The sequence below is a fragment of the Mastacembelus armatus genome, chromosome 1, assembly GCF_900324485.2.
Source record: "Mastacembelus armatus chromosome 1, fMasArm1.2, whole genome shotgun sequence".
In the NCBI taxonomy this organism is placed as follows: domain Eukaryota; kingdom Metazoa; phylum Chordata; class Actinopteri; order Synbranchiformes; family Mastacembelidae; genus Mastacembelus; species Mastacembelus armatus.
The window spans coordinates 22,359,860-22,383,592 of NC_046633.1; the positions used below are offsets into that span (position 1 = coordinate 22,359,860).

The following is a 23,733-nucleotide window of genomic DNA, read 5'->3' on the forward strand; positions in this document are numbered from 1 at the left end:
ATGGAACTTGAGTAAATTAAAACACCTGGTGTGTAAGAACTAATTATTCATAGGTCTTTAAGTTACTTGGGACTATGTTGCACATTATTTTCTCTGTACTTTGGCTTGTTGGGAGTTGGAGTTTTTATTCTGTATCGTTGCCTGTTGGACCCGAACCTTCTATCACAGCCCCCCATCTGTGTTTTCAATAAACACTCAGTTCTCCTGTCAAGCCTCTTCTCTGAGCTCAAACCACAAAACCTAATAGAAACAGCAATTATAGTCAGAAAACTATAAGATGTAAAAATGTGAGAATAAAATAAGTAAATATTTAGAGCTCATCATAAAGACATATATTATGCAGTGTTTTCATTTTTCTGTGACATTGTATGTTCATGCTCTCCAGGGTTGCAGGAGCCAATCCCAGCTGGCACTGGGCGAGAGGCGGGGCACATCCTGGACAGTTTGCCAGTCTATCACAGGTTTGACACAGAGAAACGTAAACACACAACAGTAATTATTGTGTCTAATGCCTGTACGGCAGCAGTGTCTGCATCATGATCACCTACATGAAATCAAGCTCAGTCACATGGGATTGTGAATATGCTGTATTTAAAGTCTGAATTTGATCTTTGCATTGATTATAAATAGATGTGTTACGACCTACTCTAGAGAAAGAGGAAGTAAACACATGAGCCAGATGTAAAATGACCAAGGGGATACATTCATTTTAACATTACACACTAAACTAACAAGGACTGGGTTTTAAAAAAAGAGGTCAAACTCAAAGTGTTCCCCAAAAGAGGGAAGTTCCTTAAGTAAACCAAAAGAACTCCAAAAGAAAAAACATTTAAAACCAGCCTACAGAAACTAAGACAGAATCTCAAGGAGATCTAGCTGGATAAACAAAAGAACAGTGTAGGCCAAAACAAACAATTCACGAGCCAAACTGAGTCCAACAGCACACTAAAGTTTACACAATACACAACAAAGTTTCCTTGTGTCCAGACAACTTAAGGTTTTACACAAACCTATTACAAAAGCACGAGGATGACTACAAGTTCGAGTCTTCTTACAAAACAGTTAATCAGCTAAGTCACTGCGTGTATTTTTTTAAATGCAAACAAAGAGGACAGCATGGCAGACTGCTCACATCAAATCACAGCTGGCCCAAATGGTGGTAATTAGACCTCTTTTAAAGGTCCACTCTTGATGATGTCACTTGAATTTGATTGGAGTACCAACCCGAGATGAGTGTTAGACGAATCAGGAAACAGGTAATGGATCATGTGGGTTAAGGGCCGGAAGAAGGGAACTCCAATGGTAGGTTGAAGGTTGTGAAACACCGATCAGCTTCAGGTCAGGGCGGGATGTTGAAAGAACATGAAGGGCCAATCACAGATGAGCAACTGGTGCAGTTGATTTGGATTTTCACACACAAGGCAGCAGGTGAGAGAACGAGAGGAAGAAAAAGAAACAAAACAAGGCCAGGGGCCATAACAAGACGACTTCATTAATCCCAAAGGGAAGTTAAAGAGTTAACAGCAGCACAACAAAGTGTGTGCTCCAGCTGACTTAGAGAGTCACTGTTTTTTCACAGATCCAGAAGTTTTGATCATTGCATGGTATGTCATTCCAGCTGTTTTCTACATCATAGAACCTTATTTCTGCACAGTCTTCAATTTTGCCTTCAAAATTGTTGGGCTCCCCACTGTGCCAGTAGCTGAAAAAATAAATCAAGTTATGTTTTAACAACAAATACAACCCATGAAGATTTGATGAAACTGTAACATTTTGTTTTGTAACTGTTTGTTAATCACTGATTTGAGATGAATCATATGTCATGTGAGAAACCTTATGGTCAGTGCTGTGCCATCCACCCATTTCCACATTCTCCTTTTCGTTCTGTCAGTGAGACCAAGCCACATAACCTTCTGAAATGTTCTTGTAAAGTCCTATTTATGAAGAAGAAAATCAATAGGCTGAACTGGAACAGGGCTGATTTTTGGCATTTCACATTTTTGACTTTTTTATTGTATCTTAGATTCATGCACATTCACATATAAGCATATACACAGACCTGTTCTTCTTTGCTGTTGATAATCACCAAGTCTGCACCTTTTAACAAGCAGTATTTTCTGCTCTCATACCAGGATTTTGAGACAGAAGAAATATAATAGAAGCTAGAGCGGAAATACAGCCATCCTTGTTGATGATAGTACTCTGTAATGTGGAAAAAAAGACCTTTAATACCACAAAAATGTATAGAGTCTAAACAAAAGATAATGGAGCCTGAATCCATGTATCTTAACTTCAGTCCATGTAGAAATATTTGTTATACTTACCAAAATTAGTCAGTTTTTGTTTCATCTGGTCAATCTCTTCAGTCACGTTTCTGCAGCTGTATTTGGTACCTGCTGTCTCATTATCAGAATTGTCTGAAAGTGCAGAAACATTTCACTTTACATTTGGCCAAAGGTTTTTTATGTTCTGGGAGGAATTTTGGTTCAGCATCTTGTTCAATGAATTTGGGCATGTGTACAGGAGGAGCACAGGGAATAAATCAGAGAACTTAATCTAAAGTTGTGGCTTTCACAAAAACATTAGGAAACCTTCAAAGTCATATCTTATAACTGAGATTGTTCCAGCTGCGGTGGTATCCTTATCCACCTTCTGGTCTCATAAAAACTGTGAATTTCAGTGAGTAAAATTAGAGACACAAATCACTCACAGTGTGCAAGACGCAGAGAAATGTTGACCGCAGCTTGTAAGATACACAGAAGTCCAAAACTCACAGCAACTATCTTGAAGACTTTTGTCCCTGTGTGCAGAAATCACAAAGACACACACATATTTATATTCAGCTGGCTGCAAGAAAAGGTTTATAGACACATCCAACTTATTTCAGGAACATGAATTTATGTGAAGGATCTACAGTAAAACTGTCACTGCAACAAGTGTAAAAATGCAGATATGGGCTAATATGCAGATCAATATCATTTTTATACATGTTCACACAGACACACTCCAAAATACAGACCAATACTGGAAATGTCCCTCAAGCTTACATTTTGTACATATTGCTTTCAAGGTTAAAACTAAGAATATTTGTTTTACCTCGCGTGGCAGGAGTCAGTGCACCATCTTCATCACGATGGCCCTTTGAGGCAAGACTTTGGGATGGTGCATTCTCATAGTTCATAGTGATCTCTAATTGCCCTTCATGGAAAACACTCACTCATATTTGTCGCAAGAACTGAAAATGGTGACAGAGATGTGTTTTGTAAGAATGAAACTGATGTGTAAGCCACTCCTCCTTTCATACTTTTGCGTGATTGTTTTTCCTGTTTCTTAGTCATTTCCTGTTTTTTAGTCATTTTTCTTAAACAATTCCTCTTTTGGCTATGTGTCCAGCTTATTATTTAACTGCAATTTAAAACACCTTAAAACTTCAATTGCCTCAGTTTTACGTCAGGTGCTCATTATAATCTGTATTCATATATTTTTCATTAACAAACTTAGGGATTAAAATTACCATAATATTTTATCCAAATCTTTGTGTCACATATTCTTTGTCCTTTGCAATTGGTGCATTTTTATACAGTTCTATTGTTTGTTTTCAATGATGAAATTGATTTGGACCTAAACTCTTGCCCTTGCAGAACAACCCTTAACATCCTGTTTCTGTGATAATAGGCAAGTATTACCTTACTCAGTTGCTCTCAAAACTCACATATATGCTACAGTAATATTACTTACATGGCTGTGACATGAGGGGCCACTTAGATCAAAATAACAGGTCGAAGAAGCACATTTTCAGTATTTCTTACACAGCTACAGGCCTCATTTTGTTTCATATGATGACAAATCCTAAAAAATGCTTTGTTTATTATTTTGTACTGCTTGATGCCTTGTATCTGCTCAGCCTTGAGCAGGTTTCAAGAATACAGTAATCAGTAGTACAGACCTATGTGTGTGCACAAGCTCAAAAATAAAGCACCAAAAATCTGTTTTGAAAGGTAAATGTTACAATCAAAAAGTCAAAATGGCTATAAGGTACCAAACAATACCTTACAGAGGCACGAACATGGTACAACTTTAGGTTTTGCTTCCCATATTGTTTTTGGTATAATACAGAGATATATGACACTATGACGCTAAAAATGATCTTTTTGCGTTGTTTGGAAGAATAAAAAGAAATAAACTGGGTAATTCAGCCTAAAACACATCTGTCTGATGGGTGGGATGTTGTTTAAAGGGAGAAAGTAAAGGAAAAAAGTTCATGAGTCTATCTGGTCCCTGTTTCCTGAGCTCTAACACTGATCCTGAAGTGTTGTACTGCATGTCACTACTGAGATCCTTTGGTAAAATGCAACTGTAGTAGTATGGTCAAGTGTAAGCACAAGTAGTCCCACATGATGCAATGTGTGTGATTAAGCAGTTTTTAAAACCACCTCATACTCTTGCATCCTGGTTCATGTCTACTTGGATTTAACTGTTTAAATATTTTATTATGAACATGGAGGCTTCTGTTGACCTTTTAATTGTTTTACCCAGAGGAAGTTTGACACCATTTAGGGAAATTAGGGAAATCTAAAAAATTTTAGAATGATTGCAAAGGTTTAATGGTGAGTAATATTATGATTCATATTCATCTCCACCACAACACAAATAAACAGCTTTTTGTTTATTTCGGGTAACACGCAGTCAGTCATACATGCAATTTCCACATGACAGGAAGAAATTGTTTCTTCTGCTATTTAGACCTTTTCTGGAGTAATAGTTGCAACAATAGTCACTCTTGAGGAAGACAAAAAAGGGAACAGGTCACTGTGAACTACTGCTTGCAAACCACGAAGATGCAGCAAATGGAGACACTGGATTATATTAATGAGCGACCAAGACATCAGCAGAAACGCAGCAGGGACAGAAATCCAACAGGTAATTCCACGTCCTCTCATTAGAGAGACAGATTTTACTAGAACATACAATTTTAGCAACATATAGTACAAACCCTCTTTAAATAAACATATCCCAAAATCTTCACACAAAAGAAAACAAGTAGTATAGTCAACATTTATGTTGTCGATACAACATAAACAGAGACTGATAGGGTCCGATCCTTTAAGCCAAGCACTGTAAACTATAATACAACCAATCTAATAATCTTCACCTACTAAAACTTACAACAGCTTGTGTGTCCAATATCAGCAACACACACGGCTCCTGCTGTGTTTTCTTAATAAATGTTTAATGTTGTGTGTTGATTTTGCAGGAAAAGGAGTAATTCAGCTGCTTTTTATCAGCTTTGGTGTGCTGTGTATTACGCAAGCCATTCTCAATGTTGTTTTACGCCTCACATGTGAGTATGGTTTCATGTCTGTGAATATGCATTTTAATAGCATGCTGTTGTATAATTTAAAATCTGCTTAGACAGGACAACAGTATTGCAAATACTCTACCTTTGTTTGTGTTGTGGTGAAACTTCACATGTTGCTTTATAACTTCCACACTTGAAAACATGAAAAAATATTTTGATTTATTTAAAAACATAACGATTTTCTGTTTCTCTCCTCTCAGTGTACGTTGGAAAGGAACTGAACTACTTGAACTGCAGCTCAGATAATTTTTGTCATTACAAAACATTACAAGAAAGAGTCATAGCCTTGACCAGAGACATCAGCCTGCTTGAAGAGAGCAACAGTAAACTCAACAACATGTTAAGGACAGTGAGGGAGGAGAGAGACAGGCTGAAAATGCAGCTGAACGGTAAGAAATAAATCTTCAGATCTCATCAGAAGCAAGACATATTCTATAAAATACACAAAAACATATTAATAACCAGTGCCTCATGTATGTGGGTAATGCAAATTAACCATTATTGATTCTGCCTAGAAAAGTTTAAAAAACAGTTTAAAAAAAGTCTATGCTATTTAAAAATCCAATAAATCACCCCTTACTGAATTGCAGTGTCTTTTCTGATATTACCACTAGGAGTCACTATAGTCATGAGGTTCATAGAAGAAATGATTAGGTGTTTTAATTGTTTCATTAATATGTCATTGTAATTATATTGTTTATTTCATCTTCCAGATCAAAGTTGTTGTCAGTGTCCTGCAGACTGGATGAAGATCAACTCCAGGTGCTACTTCCTCTCCAGAGTGAGTAAGAACTGGGAGGAAAGCAGAAAGGACTGCCAGAGTAAAGGAGCCGACCTGGTGGTGATTAACAGTGCAGAGGAGCAGGTGCAGTGTAGTAAATCTGTGTGTGTGTGTGTGTGTGTGTGTGTATGTGTGTGTGTGTGTGTGTGTGACATTCTTCATGAGGAAGCAGACGTCCTGCTTACATACTCTGTGATCTCACTCTCAACAGACAGCCATATACCGTCTGAATGGCGAAAGTGTCCTCTTGTTCTGGATTGGTCTGTATAACCTGGATGGGACTTTTAAATGGGTGGATGGATCTGCACTGACCGTGTCGTAAGGCCTTAGATTAACCCTGAATCCTGTTCTTTCTGCTACACAGGTTGATTCAACTAAGATTTCCATTTCTTCAGAGATGAATTAGGACTTAGGCACCTGTGGCTCACACAAAATCACCAGGATGATGATCTTTATGTTGGAATTATCACAGATGAGTTATGGTGTATGCAGGGATCATTACCATGTAATTCAATACATTTTGTGAACACTACAAAGGGTTGTCACTTTTTCAGGTATTAGAATGACAAATACTGTACATGCATATGGTAGATTTGCAAAGGTTGTAATCAAATACATACCTGTCAAAGAAAGGCAAGAACAGAGAGGGAGTGTAGTTTGTTCTCCAGTATTTATTTCAATAACACCCAACACCTCCCGCCGATTTTTCACACTTAAAGCCTGTAGCATTTAGCTGCTGGGCGGCTTTTAAAATGTGAACCATCTGTGCAGGAATTTGTACTGTGGAAATATAAATTATACTCTAAACAACCTGGTTTACAGCTTGTAAAGATCCCTGGTGCTTTATACAAATTGTGATCACTGCATCTCCCTGACCTCCATCATTTACTGTCCTTTAGGTTTTGGCAGTTGGGTCAGCCAGATGGTGATCCTACAAACAGACAGGACTGTGTGGAGTCGTATCACTTGAACCCAGTGCTGGCCAACTGGAATGATGCCCCCTGTGAAAAAATACAGCGCTGGTTGTGCGAGAAAGATCCATCTAGCAGTTCATAGTGTGAGCTCAAAAATAAAATATTGTAAATACATGTAATTTCCTTTATCTACTTTTGCTTTCTGTAGTAAAACATTTGCATAAAAAATATGAATAAAAGCTTATTCTTGACCTTATTTGTAACATAGAGCAAAATTGCCATCTTGTTTTTCTTATACATTCAGTTTCTGTGCAGTAAGCAACGCAAAGTCATTACTGTGCAGAATATGTTCAAAGGTCATAAACACGAGTTATATACCTTCCGCACGAACAAAAGTTAGTTATGGAATTCCACAAGGCTCTGTGCTAGGACCGATTCTGTTCACCCTGTACATGCTTCCTTTAGGATATGTCATTAGGAAGAACTCTATTAATTACCACTGCTATGCAGATGACACTCAGTTATATCTATCTATTAAACCTATCTATTTAACACAAACCAGTTAACCAGACTTCAAGTCTGTCTAACTGACATAAAGGCCTGGATGACCAGTAACTTTTTACTTTTAAACTCAGAGAAAACAGAAGTCATTATATTTGGGCCAAAAAATCTCAGAAATAACTTTTCTAAAATTATAGCTACTCTAGAAGGCATAACCCTGGCCTCCAGCACTACTGTAAAAAACCTTGGAGTTATTTTTGACCAGGACATGTCCTTTAACTCACACATAAAACAAATCTCTAGAGCTGCATTCTTTCACCTGCGCAACATTTCCAAAATTAGGAACATCCTGTCTCAAAATGATGCAGAAAAACTAGTCCATGCATTTGTTTCCTCAAGGCTAGATTACTGTAACTCATTACTATCTGGATGTCCTAATATCTTAATAAAAAGCCTCCAATTAATCCAGAATGCCGCAGCCAGAGTCCTGACAGGAACTAGCAAGAGAGATCATATTTCTCCTATATTGGCTTCTCTTCATTGGCTCCCTGTAAAATATAGAATAGAATTTAAAATCCTTCTTCTCACATACAAATCCCTTCATAATCAAGCTCCTTCATACCTTAAAGACCTCATGGTACCATATTATCCCAATAGACCACTTCGCTCTCAGAGTGCAGGCCTACTTTTGGTTCCCAGAGTTTCCAAAAGCAGACTGGAGGCAGAGCCTTTAGTTATCAAGCTCCTCTCCTGTGGAACCAGCTCCCAGCCTGGGTTCAGGAGGCAGACACTCTCTGTACTTTTAAGGCTAGACTTAAAACCTTCGTCTTTGACAAAGCATATAGTTAGGGCTGGCTTCAGGCAACCCTGAACCATCCCTTAGTTATGCTGCTATAGTCCTAGACTGCCCGAGGACCATTGGTGCACTGAGCTCCCCTACCCTAACCCCCCCCCCCTTCCCTTCCCCTCCCCTCTCTTCTCTCCTCCCACCTCATGTATATTCCACCATTGAATGTCACTAACCTTGTGCTCTCTCTCTCCCCTAGTTTGTGCTCTCTCCCTCTCTCTCTGTTCTCTCTGTACCTTCTGCAGGTGTCCCTGGTCCTGGAGCTGTATATCGCTGATGTACAGTTACTGGTCCCACCAACCTGCAGTGTCTATTTGTTGTTTATTGTTGCTGTTCTTTTCTCTCTGCTCTATCCACTCACCCCAATGAGGCAGCATGCATATTAAAATTATATTTGTTCGAGGCAGATGGCCGCCCAAACTGAGCCTGGTTTTGCTGGAGGTTTTTTCTTCCGTTAAAGGGAGTTTTTCCTCTCCACTGTCGCCAAGTGCTGCTCATAAGGGAATTGTTGGGTTTTTAGTTTTAGTTTTTGTAAAGTGCCTTGAGATGATTTGTATTGTGATTTGGCGCTATACAGATAAAATTGAATTGAATTGAATTGATTTATTATGAAAAGTTTAAAATAAACTAATACTCTGGGCTTGACAACGGGTGGACTAAACCAGAAACTGTGAGACAGGGGAACTAGACGTGGGGTCTGGGACACACACACACTCTTGGGGTCACACCAGACCTAAGGGGAACAGGAGCTAAGGGAACGGGGGCATGAGAGTCTGGGTCACACACACTCTTGGGGGCTCACCAGACCACAGGGAAACATGAACTATGGGACATGGCATGGAAGTAACATGGACAGGGGAACAAGGCATGGGAGTCTGGGTCATGCACACATACTAGGGGACTCACCAGACTACAGGGAAACATGAACTATGGGACATGAAGGTAACATGGGCTAGGGATCAAGGCATAGGGGAAACATGGATCTAGGGGACATGACAAAGGAATCCTGGACAATGAACACAAAAGTAAGAGCAACTTAACTGAGACGAAGGCAACAAAGGCAGTCCGTGGGCAAACAATCCAAAAGGAGAAATCCAGTGGCGTGAGGGAAAAAGCAAAAGCAAACTTGGAGCGTGGCAGAACAAACCATGAAAATCTAGGCACTAGCTGAACAGCATTTGACAAGGTTTGGCAACATTTGACAAAGCAATCTTCAGCAGACAACCTGGCGGTTTGTCTATGGCTGAGTCAGGGTATATAAACAGTGAACAAAACAAGACACAGGTGAAAACAATCGATAATGAAATCAAGATAAAACAGAACAGAACCAGATCCTGCATGATCCGCCAAAATAAAAGTACAAAACAGGACGTTAATGTGCGGATCATTACAGAATATGGACCAAATCAATAACATCATCAGCATTTTATCATCTCAAAAACATTTCCAGAATAAAAGGGATCATGTCTAAACCAGACTTGGAGAGACTCATTCATGAATTTATCTCCTGCAGGTTAGATTAATGTAACGGCCTGTTCACGGGGCTCTCAAAACGAGCTGTAAGGCAGCTACAGTACATTCAGAATGCTACTGCTCGGGTCCTGACTAAAACCAGGAAGCACAACCACATTACTCCTGTTCTCAGATCTCTGCACTGGCTTCCTGTCGCTCAGAGAATAGACTTTAAAACAGCACTGCTTGTGTATAAGTCTCTTCATGGCTCAGCTTCACATTACATCTCTGACATGTTGATGCCATATGAACCATCTCAAACTCTGAGAACATCAGGGACAGGCCTTCTGCTCGTGCCCAGAGTCAGGACTAAACAGGGAGAAGCAGCGTTTCATTCACTTTATGAATAAATTAAAAATAATGAAATAAAGTTAATCTAAGGCATAAAAATAAATTATGTCGCAAAAAGGGAAAAGGGTGTCATCATCAACTCTGGGTTGCCTTTGGCATCTGTGTTAGGCACAAAAACAACAAAAGAGCAAACTCTGTTAACCAGAATTATCCACTTAGTGTTTTATCCAGTGTTAATTTCGTTGATGAAATATTTTCATTATAATTTTCATTTTACACTGATGAAAACGAGACGATAACTAAATAAAAATGAAGTGAGGATGACAAAAACCATAATTAAAATACACTGACCTTTTCGTTAACTAATAAAAACGAGACAAAAATGTGAGTGAGGGACGTTTTCGGAAAAGATCCAATCAGAATTCAACTTGTAAGATGTGTAAGACACACACACACATTTGAAAAGTAACTGATCCACCTGGCGACACGGGATGCACAACTACACATCATCATCTTGCATAGCCCACATTGGGTTTCTGTCTGACTTAAACCATAATGAAATGGCAACAGCTGGGAGAAAACAAAGAGAAGATACATGGGTCAATTTCACATTTGATGCAATGGCATTACTGCTAAATACAGTTTTTCTTTAAAATATTTTGTTGTCCTGAGTTGCTCTTTTGCTTTAAAGAATGAAGAATGTCATATGCAGGTGGTAAACAATGCATATCTAATTTTTGGTCTTTTATGGAAAGGCCATATTCCATATACAGTGGGTACGGAAAGTATTCAGACCCCTTTAAATTTTTCACTCTTTGTGTCATTGCAGCCATTTGCCAAAATCAAAAAAGTTCATTTTATTTCTCATTAATGTACACTCAGCACCCCATCTTGACAGAAAAAAACAGAAATGTAGAAATTTTTGCAAATTTATTAAAAAAGAAAAACTGAAATATCACATGGTCATAAGTATTCAGACCCTTTGCAGTGACACTCATATTTAACTCACATGCTGTCCATTTCTTCTGATCCTCCTTGAGATGGTTCTGCTCCTTCATTGGAGTCCAGCTGTGTTTAATTAAACTGATTGGACTTGATTAGGAAAGGCACACACCTGTCTATATAAGACCTTACAGCTCACAGTGCATGTCAGAGCAAATGAGAATCATGAGGTCGAAGGAACTGCCCAAGGAGCTCAGAGACAGAATTGTGGCAAGGCACAGATCTGGCCAAGGTTACAAAAGAATTTCTGCAGCACTCAAGGTTCCTAAGAGCACAGTGGCCTCCATAATCCTCAAATGGAAAAAGTGTGGGACGACCAGAACTCTTCCTAGACCTGGCCGTCCAGCCAAACTGAGCAATTGTGGGAGAAGAGCCTTGGTGAGAGAGGTAAAGAAGAACCCAAAGATCACTGTGGCTGAGCTCCAGAGATGCAGGAGGGAGATGGGAGAAAGTTCCACAAAGTCAACTATCACTGCAGCCCTCCACCAGTCGGGGCTTTATGGCAGAGTGGCCCGACGGAAGCCTCTCCTCAGTGCATGAAAGCCCGCATAGAGTTTGCCAAAAAACACATGAAGGACTCCCAGACTATGAGAAATAAGATTCTCTGGTCTGATGAGACCAAGATTGAACTTTTTGGCGTTAATTCTAAGCGGTATGTGTGGAGAAAACCAGGCACTGCTCATCACCTGCCCAATACAATCCCTACAGTGAAACATGGTGGTGGGAGCATCATGTTGTGGGGGTGTTTTTCAGCTGCAGGGACAGGACGACTGGTTGCAATTGAAGGAAAGATGAATGCGGCCAAGTACAGAGATATCCTGGAAGAAAACCTCTTCCAGAGTGCTCAGGACCTCAGACTGGGCCGAAGGTTCACCTTTCAACAGGACAATGACCCTAAGCACACAGCTAAAATAACAAAGGAGTGGCTTCGGAATAACTCTGTGACCGTTCTTGACTGGCCCAGCCAGAGCCCTGACCTAAACCCAATTGAGCATCTCTGGAGAGACCTGAAAATGGCTGTCCACCAACGTTCACCATCCAACCTGACAGAACTGGAGAGGATCTGCAAGGAAGAATGGCAGAGGATCCCCAAATCCAGGTGTGAAAAACTTGTTGCATCATTCCCAAGAAGACTCATGGCTGTACTAGCTCAAAAGGGTGCTTCTACTCAATACTGAGCACAGGGTCTGAATACTTATGACCATGTGATATTTCAGTTTTTCTTTTTTAATAAATTTGCAAAAATTTCTACATTTCAGTTTTTTTCTGTCAAGATGGGGTGCTGAGTGTACATTAATGAGAAATAAAATGAACTTTTTTGATTTTGGCAAATGGCTGCAATGACACAAAGAGTGAAAAATTTAAAGGGGTCTGAATACTTTCCGTACCCACTGTATATGGAATATGGCCTTTCCATAAAAGACCAAAAATTAGATATGCATTGTTTACCACCTGCATATGACATTCTTCATTCTTTAAAGCAAAAGAGCAACTCAGGACAACAAAATATTTTAAAGAAAAACTGTATTTAGCAGTAATGCCATTGCATCAAATGTGAAATTGACCCATGTATCTTCTCTTTGTTTTCTCCCAGCTGTTGCCATTTCATTATGGTTTAAGTCAGACAGAAACCCAATGTGGGCTATGCAAGATGATGATGTGTAGTTGTGCATCCCGTGTCGCCAGGTGGATCAGTTACTTTTCAAATGTGTGTGTGTGTCTTACACATCTTACAAGTTGAATTCTGATTGGATCTTTTCCGAAAACGTCCCTCACTCACATTTTTGTCTCGTTTTTATTAGTTAACGAAAAGGGGTCTGAATATTTTCCGTACCCACTGTATATTTAATGAAACTTGTTTTTCATTTAATTTTAATTTAGAATATTTTGTATATTACAATAGTTTTACTAAATTACACTTAAATTAAACCCAATAGATAGACTAAAATCTTATGCTCTATAGTCAACTAAAACTAGACTAAAACTAAAACAAAGCAGATGAGTAAAATATGACTAAAACTAAAATTGCATTTTAGTCAAAAGACTGTGACTAAAACAAAATTAAAATCTGCTGTCAAAATTAACACTGGTTTTATCAAGATGCTATTGAAGTGCACGCATTCATAGAGTTTTTATATTTATATACACATTTTTTATTTTATTTTATACATATTTTCTACATATGTATATTATATATTACATGCATATTATAATTATATTTGTTCCTTTCCTATTTGTTCCTTTATTCCACAGTGATCTGCTGGAGCTACCCCAGCTGATGTTTGAGGTGCTCTGACCTTTGTTACACATCTTTGCATTCACAGAAAATGTACCACTGGAATTGGGGTTGTAGATCAGGTGAAGAGAGTGTCTGGTAGGAAGTTGAAGGTATGATGTTGAATGTTGTCAGTGGTTATGCCCCACAGGTAGGATGTGAGTTAGAAGAGAAGGAGAAATTGTGGAGGGAGATGGATGAGGTGATTCAGGGTATCCCTAGTGGTGAGAGAGTGGTGATTGGGGCAGACTTCAACGGACATGTTGGTGAGGGAAACAGAGGTGATGAGGAAGTGATGGGTAAGTTTGGTATGTAGGACAGGAATGCAGACGGACAGATGGTGGTAGACTTCTCAAAAAGGATGGAAATGGCTGTAGTGAACACATTTTTCCAGAAAAGGGAGGAGCATAGGGCGACATATAAGAGTGGAGGCAGGAGCACACAAGTTGATTACATCTTGCGCAGATGTTCCAACCTGAAAGAGATCAGTGACTGCAAAGTAGTGGCTGGGGAGAGTGTAGCCAGACAGCATAGGATGGTGGTGTGTAGGATGACTCTGGTGGTGAGGAAGATGAAGAGGACAAGGGCAGAGCAGAGGACCAAGTGATGGAAGTTGAAAAAGGAAGAGTGTTGTGTGGCTTTCAGGGAGGAGCTGAAACAGGGTCTGGGAGGTCAGGAGGTTCTTCCAGATGACTGGGCAGCTACAGCTAAAGTGATCTGGGAGACAGGTAGGAGGATATTTGGTGTGTCATCTGGAAAGAGGAAAGCAGATAAGGAGACTTGGTGATGGAATGAGGAAGTTCAGGAGTGTGTTAAGAGGAAAAGGTTAGCTAAGAAGAAGTGGGACACTGAGAGGACAGAAGAGAACAGACAGGAATACAGGGAGATGCAGCGTAAAGTGAAGGTAGAGGTGGCAAAGGTCAAACAAAGGGCATATGAGGATTTGTATGATAGGTTGGACACTAAGGAGGGAGAGGTGGATTTGTACAGGTTGGCGAGGCAGAGAGACAGAGATGGGAAGGATGTGCAGCAGGTTAGGGTGATTAAGGACAGGGATGGAAATGTGTTGACAGGTGCCACAAGTGTGATGGAAAGATGGAAGGAATACTTTGAAGAGTTGATGAATGAGGAAAATGTTAGAGAGCACAGAGTAGAAGAGGGGACTGTTGTGGAGCAGGAAGTAGCAAAGATCAGTAAGGATGAAGTGAGGAAGGCGTTGAAGAAGTTGCTACAGATCTTCATTTTTGTCATTACGTATATTAGGTAATTTACGTCCTTAAGTTTAAGCATGACAACTACTCTGTTAACATTTAGGCATTAAAACATGTTGGTTAGGGTTAGGAAATAAAATGTCTTAGTTATGGTTAGGCCTTAACCAGTTAGCTTTAGGCAATGAAATGAAAAAAACGTACATTTATGTCAGTTGCTAATACTAACTGCCACTCTCATTGCCTCCAGTAGGTGTAGTAGGCTCCTACTGACCTATATAAATAGGACTGATGTACGCTGATGACACTTACTCAATAGTATGACAACAGTCAAATGGGCTAATCTATCTCTCCTACAGGAAAAGTGGCGATTGCTTTCAAAGCCTTCCCCACATTGCAGATATTATCTAACCTTCCTTTATTTGTCAAATATCATTGATTCCATACTTCTAAAGAAAGAAACCTGTCAATCTGATTTTCATAGAGGCATGGTTTGCTCATGAAATAAATATTTACCCTGAAAAACTCCCTGGAGATGATTACTCTCATTGGTCACGTCTTCAAATCTTTTCTGGAGCTGGTCTCACTCTTTATATCCGACAATCTTTGGTGATATATCTGGACATAAAATCCTTCTCCCGCCCACGGTAGATGGAGGACTAACAGGTTAATTAGATTCTTGTAACTGGTCTGTAACTCATTTCTTTCTCTAGTCAGGTTCTTTTTACTGGTCTGGAACTTGGTCATTTCCATTTCCCACATAGAGTTGCCTCTGATGTCTGTGATACATGAACAGTCAATAAACATAGCTATCCAGTGTCACCTGCAGAGTAATTTATCAGCAAACTAGCACTTACATTGGATAACCAGAGCTATGAGTCCAGTCAGGAAGAGAAGACACAGCAGACCCAGGAACCCTGGAGCAGCTCTGCAGAAATTCCCTTTTCTTCTTTGACTATCTCCATTGTCGGAAATTTAAAGATAACATTGGCAATGCGTTTGTGTTTTAAGTCAGTATTAAATCAATCTTGTATTTTACATTTACACACAATAGACATATACTACAAAAAAACAATAAAAAGATAAAAAACAGTGTTAAGAGAAATGAAGCAGATTACTAATCAGTTTGCTACAGAACATAAATTGTGCACAGAATATAAGATCTGCACTAAGCTGAATCCATTGTTTTTAAACCTAAAACAAATTCAAATGCCCTCATCTCTTTCAGAGGTAAAGACTAAAGACTTTAAAAGCTGTGTCTCAAGAGGTTTTAAAGATCCTGCTTCAGAACTGCATTTCAGATGGTCACAACTTCTCAGAAATAAATATTTAACCTTATCTCACATGGGTTGCAGGAAACTCAAAATAAGTCATACCCCCTTCGTGCTGTCATCAGACATTCAGAGGTGAGTAGGTTGGCAGTGTCTCTCATTTTATTCTTCATACAGTTACACACACTTTGAGTGGACAAGTACAACACTGAATCCCTTCCAGGAAAAACTGATTATTCCTATATTTAAATCATTATTGTCTATTTATGATAGCTGACTTCTCACCTTGCCTCATTATGTGACCCTTCTGAACAGTGGCAAAATAAAAAATTTTTTTAAAAAGACTTCTGATAGTTGTCTGCATTAGTTGGTGATAAAATGTGATCTGATCTCCCTCTAGGTCACAAGACATTAAACATTCACAGTGCTGGTGGAAATAGTGGTTGAATTCTTGCATTTATAGTAATAACTTCTGTGGCAGCAATAACATCAAATAAGCACTTCCAGTTCACAAAACTTTCTCTACTTTACTCGACTTTTGGAATCATAACTAATTCAACTTTAGTTTAATTCATCCTTAAAATACTGTTTCACTAATGTTAAGTATTAAGTTCTTTGGAAAATGTTGGGCACATAGTGAAATTGTTCTTTATTTCAGTACGTTCAGTTCTGAACTAGAGCACAAAAGTAGATTAAGGTGGAGAAAGTCTTGTGATCTGGGAGCGCTTATTTGATGTTAGAGCACAATGAAGAAAAAAAACACAAAATATACATAAAAAATTGTTAATCACCGTACTCTTATTTTGACATATATATCTATTTAGATAGATAAATATTCAGGTCAGCTTCTTATTACAGGATGTGTGCTGTGCTGCTGTGCATGTGTCTGTTTGCAAGAGTCCATTACCTGATGGTACAGATCCAATCTGGCTTGGGTCCACAACGTTGAAAAGACTTTTTTTGATAAATGTTTTCTGAACCTCTCACCTCCCCTTCCCCCTGCTGCCATTATCTGATGGTTTCTCTACAGTAGTATGAATATCAGTGTGATCCATGATGTTCAGCTGTATTGCCAGCTCAGTTGCGGTGTAGCCTTCTGTAATAAATACAAAGCTTTACTAACACTTTTATAATAAAGTGTCATGGACTTCCTGTTGTTTTGCCATCATTTTTTTGTTGTCTTAGTTTCTGTTCCTCAGCTTTAAGATTTCATTTGTCATGGTGTTCTCTGCGGTTTAACTATATTGTCATGTCTGTGTCGTGTCTGTTTGCTCTTCACCTCCTGTTTTGGGTTATCCTGTTTGCCTTTGTCACTCTTCCGGATCTGTTCTGTTGGTGTTTTGGACTATAACTACACTCCTAGGTGAATGCTTTTGTTCCGTGTTTTTTTTCCCCCCTATGTTCCCCTGGACACTCTGTGTTAAGTTAATAGTTAATTAAATTGCTGACTTCGGCACCCTGGCTTGTCTTGTTTGTGTCCCCATTCTTCAGCCCTGTTGTTTTGTGTGTAAAGTTGTGACAGAATGATTTACGCAGAAATGGTCTCAGCAGATGTATATTCCCTGAAAAGGACTGAACAGGAACTGAAACAAGGAATAGAACAGCATCCTTGGTGCATATGTGACCGATCTTGCCCTCTTTGTCACTGTCAGTTTTGATTTCAGGTGATACCCTACAGTACTACCATTAGGATAGTTACATTTTGACTCTTTGCCTAATCCTGTTATTTCTCATGTTCCAGCAACTCCTTTCCAGACAGTAAACAAATACATGAACTTTTTCTCCCATTTTAGAAATTAGGTTTTAGAATAAACAAATTTTTCTAGCTCTGTTCCTGATTAGGGGCAGCATGGTGGGTGAGTGGTTAGTACTGTTGCCTCACATCAAGAAGGTTCCTGGTTTGAAACCCATCAGGGACCTTTCTGTGTGGAGTTTGCATGTTCTCCCTGTGCTTGTGTGGGTTTTCTCCAGGTCCTCTGGTTTCCTCCCACAGTCCAAAAACATGTATGTCAGGTTGATTGGTGACTCTAAATTGTCCATAGGAGTGAGTGTGAGTGTGTGAGGTTGTTTGTCTCTATGTGGCCCTGTGATGGACTGGGGACCTGTCCAGGGTGGACCACTGCCTTTCACCCAAAGAGAGCTGGGATAGGCTCCAACAGATCCCTGGGACCTGGTTAAGGAATAAGCGGGTATAAATAATGGATGGGTGTATGGAGGTTCCTGATTACTGTTGTGAGGACACAGACATAGATTCGGATTTTTAGAGACAAGGAACTATGCCCTATCCCAACTTCTCTCTGTCTCACCACCCACCAGTCGTCCGACTCAAATGTCACCCCAACTATCAAGTGGACTCTCCAGTCATCATTGTAGCCAGCTCTTCAGCTTCTCTATTCATGATGCCACTGGCATCAAGGACCACCACTACCCCAGCTTCCAGCCTCCCGGTCTAGGACTTCACTGTCTGAGCCAGAGCCACATCTCAAGCGTGATCTGGTGTTAGCCTTCTGATGAAACTGCAGCAGCAACTGGCCTATGCATGCTGAAACAGCCAGTCACCATCATCTGGGGTAACACTGAATCACCTATGCCAGAGTCCCCAAGTAAGCCCAGCCACTGTCCTCGACCGTTGCCCAAGCCTTCACCTGAATCTCAGTCTCTGTCTACTCTTCAGCAACCCATCCAATGTCTTTGCACCCTGGTGTTAATCTCTCTCCTCTGGTCTCTGCTTTTTGGTGTGTCAATGAAAGTGTCTCCTCCAGAATCCAATCTGGTTTGCTGATGAAAATATTCACAAACTGTTCTCAAAAAGACCACAAAGCTACATTATTATTCAGAGTTACAGTGGGTATACAGAGATCATTTCCCTGCAGTCCCTTCCCTGTGTCGGTTCAAAGACAATCTTTATGGTCCTGCTGCAGTCAACGTGTTGGCAATTATTCCTCTTCCATTCCTTGTTCCGCGTTTCTGCATTTTCAAGCTGTATGTGTGTAAAAGCATGACAGTAAGTAGCATGTGATCATGTGGCTGCATTTAACAGGAGACTGGGGATGACAAGGAGAATCTCTTCAGCCTTTTTGTTGTTGATGCATGATGCAAATATGAATCTTTCAAATACTGTAACAAATACTAGTTAATGTCAAAAACAGACACTGAATACATCTCCTGTTGAAATTATGTCAAATACATGTATTGTTGAAAAAAAAAGGAGGGGGTCAGTAGCTCTAGGTTTCTGGCAGAGACTGGATAGCTCCAATGAGACATGTCCAAATCCAAAGTCCATCTTCATTGGCTGACATCAAAAGCATGAATCAACCCCCCTCAGTCATAAAAATTATCATGTTCCTCGAAGCACAGGTCGAGGTGGAGGAGTAGCTGCAATCTTCCACTCAAACTTATTATTAAACTTTCATCCTCAGAACAGTTATAACTCATTTGAGAGCCTCACTGTTAGTCTCTCACATCCAAACTGGAAAACACAAAAACCAGTTCTACTTGTCACTGTGTACCATCCACCTGTCCCTTACTCAGAGTTTTTAACTGAATTCCTAACTTCCTGTCTGATCTAGTGCTTAGATCAGATAAAGTTATTATAGTGGGAGATTTTAACATTCATGTAGATGTTGAAAATAACAGCCTCAGCATTGCATTTAATTCTATATTAGATTCAATTGGTTTCACTCAAAATGTTAATAAACCCACCCACTGTTTCAATCACACCTTTGATCTTGTTCTGACCTATGGCATCGAAATTGAACATCTAATAGTTTTTCCCCCAAATCCTGTTTTGTCAGATCATTCTTTAATAACTTTCGAATTTAAAATGATGGATCATGCAGCCTTTGGAAGGCAAAGGCAAAGGCAAAGGCAAATTTATTTGTATAGCACCTTTCATACACTACGCAATTCAAAATGCTTTACAAGGCATATAATTACATTAAAAGCATTGAAAAGAGCATTTAAAAATAAAGACATTTAACATAAAATAAATTTAAATCAAGTAAAGTAAATTAAAATAAAACATAAAAGCACATTAAGAAAACAAAGATAACAATTATTCGAAGGCAGCAGTAAACAACAGAGTTTTCAGTCCTGATTTGAATGAGCTGACAGTTGGAGCAGACCTCAGGTGTTCAGGAAGTTTGTTCCACAAGTGAGGAGTGTAGTGACTAAATGCTGCTTCACTTTGTTTGGTTCTGGTTCTGGGAACACACAATAGACCTGTCCCAGATGACCTGAGGGGTCTGGAAACCTCATAGGGAACCAATATATCTTGGATATATTTTGGTCCACAACCATTTAGTGCTTTATAAACTAGCAATAAAATTTTAAAATCTATCCTTTGACTAACGGGAAGCCAGTGTAGTGATCTGAGAACTGGTGTGATATGGTCCAGTTTCTTGGTGTTTGTAAGGACTCTGGCAGCAGCATTCTGGATTAGCTGCAGCTGCCTGATTGACTTTTTGCTAAGACCTGTGAACAAGCCATTACAATAATCTAACCTACTGAAGATAAATGCGTGAACAAGTTTTTCTGCATCTTGTGTAGACAGAAAACCTTTTATTCTAGCAATGTTTTTCAGGTGGTAATAGGAAGATTTAGTGATGGATTTTATGTGGTTGTTAAAATTCAGGTCTGAGTCAATGATTACACCAAGGTTTCTGGCTTGATTTGTAGCTTTCAATGACATGAAGTCAAGGTGAGCAATGACCTTTGACCTTTCATTTTTGGGGCCAAAAACAATCACTTCTGTCTTGTCTGTATTAAGCTGGAGAAAATTCTGGCACATCCATTCTTTGACTTGATTAATACACTCACATAATGAAATTAGAGGACTATAATCATGAGATGATACTGATATATAAAGTTGGGTGTCATCTGCATAGGTATGGTAGTCAATGTTGTAGTATTCCATAATCTGAGCAAGGGGCAGCATGTAGATATTGAATAAGAGAAGACCAAGAATAGACCCCTGAGGAACCCCACATTTCATTTTTGTTCGCTCAGACTCATAGTTACCAAGTGAGACAAAATAGTCTCTATCTTGTAAGTAAGATTTTAGCCAATTTAACACTGAGCCAGTAACTCCCACCCAAGCTTCTAGTCTATCAAGCAGCACATCATGATCAACTGTGTCAAATGCAGCACTGAGATCCAGTAGTACTAAAACAGAGGTTTTGGACTCATCATTATTTAAATGTAAATCATTTAAAATTTTAATAAGTGCAGTCTCTGTGCTGTGGTGTGTGCGAAATCCAGACTGAAGTGCATTAAAAAGATTGTTTTGCACCATAAATCTGTGAATTTGTTGAGAAACTACTTTTTCAATTATTTTTCCCAGAAATGGAAGATTTGATATTGGCCTGTAGTTACTTACTGCTGAAGCATCTAGATTAGGCTTTTTAAGAAGAGGTTTTATAACAGCAGTTTTTAAGGCCTGGGGAAACTGCCCTGACTGAAGAGAACTATTGACAATCTGCAATACATCTGGAGCTAAGCTGTTAAAAACATTTTTTAAAAAATGTGTTGGTAAAATATCAAGGCAGCATGATGTAGATTTTAATTGTAGAAGCGTTTCTGCCAGAGCTCTGTGATCAAGGAGATCAAAATGTTCTAGATTCACTGGAGAACAAGGAGGCACAGGTGATATTGTCATGTTCCTAGGACTGCAGCTAGATATAGTTTGTCTTATCTTTAATATTTTGTCTGTGAAAAAGGCTGCAAAATCATTGCATGACTTTTTGGACAGTAGTTCAGAAGGAAAAGAGGGTGCTGGGTTTGTGAGTCTGTCTACAACAGAAAACAATGCGCGGGCATTATTGCTGTTTCTATTGATAACCTCTGAGAAAAATGATTGCCTTGCATTTTTTAGTTTTTGGTTATAGTGTTGAAGACTCTCTTTGTACAAGTCGAAATGAACCTGGAGTTTGGTTTTTCGCTACCTGCGTTCTGCTTGTCTGCATATTCTTTTCTGAATTTTAACCACTGTGGCTTTTCTCCAAGGTGACTTTGACTTTTTTCTTGCTGACAATACCTTGGTCCTAATTGGGGCAATGGAATCAATAACAGTCATAACTTTGGAACTGAAACTGCTTACAAGATCATCAACAGGGGCTGATGGCATGGTTGGTGATGATGTAAAAGCCTGAATGAATAATGCACAGCTCTTCTCGTTGATGTTCCGCTTTTTGACTACCTCTGTTTCGCCTGTGTGCAAAACAGAAGGGGTGGTTGTTTTAAAAAAACACAGTAATGATCAGAAAGAGCAACATCGGTCACCACCACCTCAGAAATATTAAGACCTTTAGAAATTATTAGATCCAGTGTGTGTCCCTTGATGTGTGTTGGATCTGTTACATGCTGAGAAAGCCCAAAGTTGTCCAGGATGTTCAAGAGTTCATTTGCACTTGCATCATTGAGATTATCAACATGAATGTTAAAGTCACCCACTAAAACAATACAATCAAAATCAATGCATACAATAGATAGTAATTTAGCAAACTCGTCAAAAAAAAAAAAAAAAAAAAAAAGAAGAAAACTCCACTACAGCAGATGTTTATCTGACTGCGCTCTTTAAATTTAAGAAAATGATTCCATCTTTATTTACATCTATGCCAAGTATAAACATAGTGGAGGGCAGCTGCTTCAAACCCACTCCCTACCAAATTGATCATGTTGTTGACAGCGCTGTAACCTCACTGCATGAAATGCTTGATTCTGTGGCCCCTCTGAAAAAGAAGTTAGTGAATCAGAGAAGACTAGCCCCATGGTATAATTTACATATTCATACCTTAAAGCAGACATCACGAAGGCTGGAAAGGAAGTGGCGTTCCACAAACTTAGAGGAAATTTTTCTAGCCTGGAAAAACAGTCTACTAACATATAAAAAAGCTCTGGATAAAGCCAGAACTGCATACTATTCATCACTAATAGAGGAAAATAAGAACAATCCCAGGTTTCTTTTCAGCACTGTAGCCAGGCTGACAAAAAGTCACAGCTCTGTTGAGCCCAGTGTTCCCTTAGCTCTCAGCAGTGATGAATTTATGAGTTTCTTTACAAATAAAATCACAACTATTAGAGATAAAATTCAGCAGATGCTTCCTATACCTGCAATAAATGAATCTTTTACTACAGTAGCTCTTGAATCATCTGTAGGACCTCAGTTATGTTTAGACTGCTTCTCTCCCATAGATCTCTCTGAATTTACATCAGTAGTTGCTTCATCTAAATCATCAACATGTCTCTTAGACCCCATCCCAACTAGTCTGCTTAAAGGCACCCTGCCATTAATGAACTCATCTTTATTAGACTTAGTAAATTTATCTCTAGTATCAGGCTACGTACCAGAGGCCTTTAAGACTGCAGTAATCAAACCCTTACTCAAAAAGCCTAGTCTTGATCCAGGAGTCTTGGCTAATTATAGACCAATATCCAACCTACCATTTATTTCTAAAATCCTAGAAAAAGCTGTTGCTAAGCAGCTATCAGGCCACTTACACAGGAATGAACTATTTGAAGATTTTCAATCAGGATTTAGAGCACATCATAGTACAGAAACAGCACTGTTAAAAGTTACCAACGATTGTGCTCCTAGACCTTAGTGCTGCATTCGACATTATTGACCACAACATCTTGTTACAGAGACTGGAGCATGTGACTGCTACCAGAGGCACAACATTAAAATGGTTCCAATCCTATTTAGGACAGATTCCAGTTTGTTCATGTCCCTGATGAACCTTCCACACGAACAAAAGTTAGTTATGGAGTTCCAC

General features: G+C 39.2%; 2 protein-coding genes across 3 annotated transcripts; one reads left to right on the forward strand and one right to left on the reverse strand.

Moving 5' to 3' along the window:
- Positions 1-581: 581 nt before the first annotated feature.
- On the reverse strand, positions 582-3,255 carry LOC113128578 (CD209 antigen-like protein A). Of its 2 annotated transcripts, none has more exons than XM_026304016.1 (6): positions 3,097-3,255; positions 2,711-2,800; positions 2,325-2,417; positions 2,060-2,202; positions 1,834-1,934; positions 582-1,702 (listed from the first exon to the last, which is right to left on the reverse strand). In XM_026304016.1, exons 1-6 carry the CDS (start codon positions 3,179-3,181, stop codon positions 1,555-1,557), a joined length of 660 nt encoding a protein of 219 aa, XP_026159801.1. In that variant the 5' UTR covers positions 3,182-3,255; the 3' UTR covers positions 582-1,554. The 2 variants fall into 2 exon arrangements, with proteins under 2 accessions (XP_026159801.1, XP_026159800.1); XM_026304015.1 differs by having other exon boundaries at positions 2,325-2,423.
- A 1,481-nt stretch (positions 3,256-4,736) lies between these two features.
- On the forward strand, positions 4,737-7,324 carry LOC113128577 (CD209 antigen-like protein D). The gene is made up of 6 exons (XM_026304014.1): positions 4,737-4,920; positions 5,255-5,341; positions 5,560-5,748; positions 6,073-6,224; positions 6,352-6,458; positions 7,040-7,324. Exons 1-6 carry the CDS (start codon positions 4,839-4,841, stop codon positions 7,194-7,196), a joined length of 774 nt encoding a protein of 257 aa, XP_026159799.1. The 5' UTR covers positions 4,737-4,838; the 3' UTR covers positions 7,197-7,324.
- The last annotated feature ends 16,409 nt before the right edge of the window (positions 7,325-23,733 follow it).

What these genes read in the sequence shown, in the direction of transcription:
- LOC113128577 (XM_026304014.1), top strand. Translation starts at nt 4,839, where the DNA reads ATGCAGCAAATGGAGACACTGGATTATATTAATGAGCGACCAAGACAT. An exon ending in CAGGGACAGAAATCCAACAG is followed by an intron (nt 4,921 to 5,254) that starts GTAATTCCACGT and finishes TTGATTTTGCAG; the next exon opens with GAAAAGGAGTAATTCAGCTG. An exon ending in GCTGAAAATGCAGCTGAACG is followed by an intron (nt 5,749 to 6,072) that starts GTAAGAAATAAA and finishes TTCATCTTCCAG; the next exon opens with ATCAAAGTTGTTGTCAGTGT.
- LOC113128578 (XM_026304015.1), bottom strand. Translation starts at nt 3,181, where the DNA reads ATGAACTATGAGAATGCACCATCCCAAAGTCTTGCCTCAAAGGGCCAT. An exon ending in ACTGACTCCTGCCACGCGAG is followed by an intron (nt 2,801 to 3,096) that starts GTAAAACAAATA and finishes TTCTGCACACAG; the next exon opens with GGACAAAAGTCTTCAAGATA. An exon ending in GGCACAGCACTGACCATAAG is followed by an intron (nt 1,703 to 1,833) that starts GTTTCTCACATG and finishes TTATTTTTTCAG; the next exon opens with CTACTGGCACAGTGGGGAGC.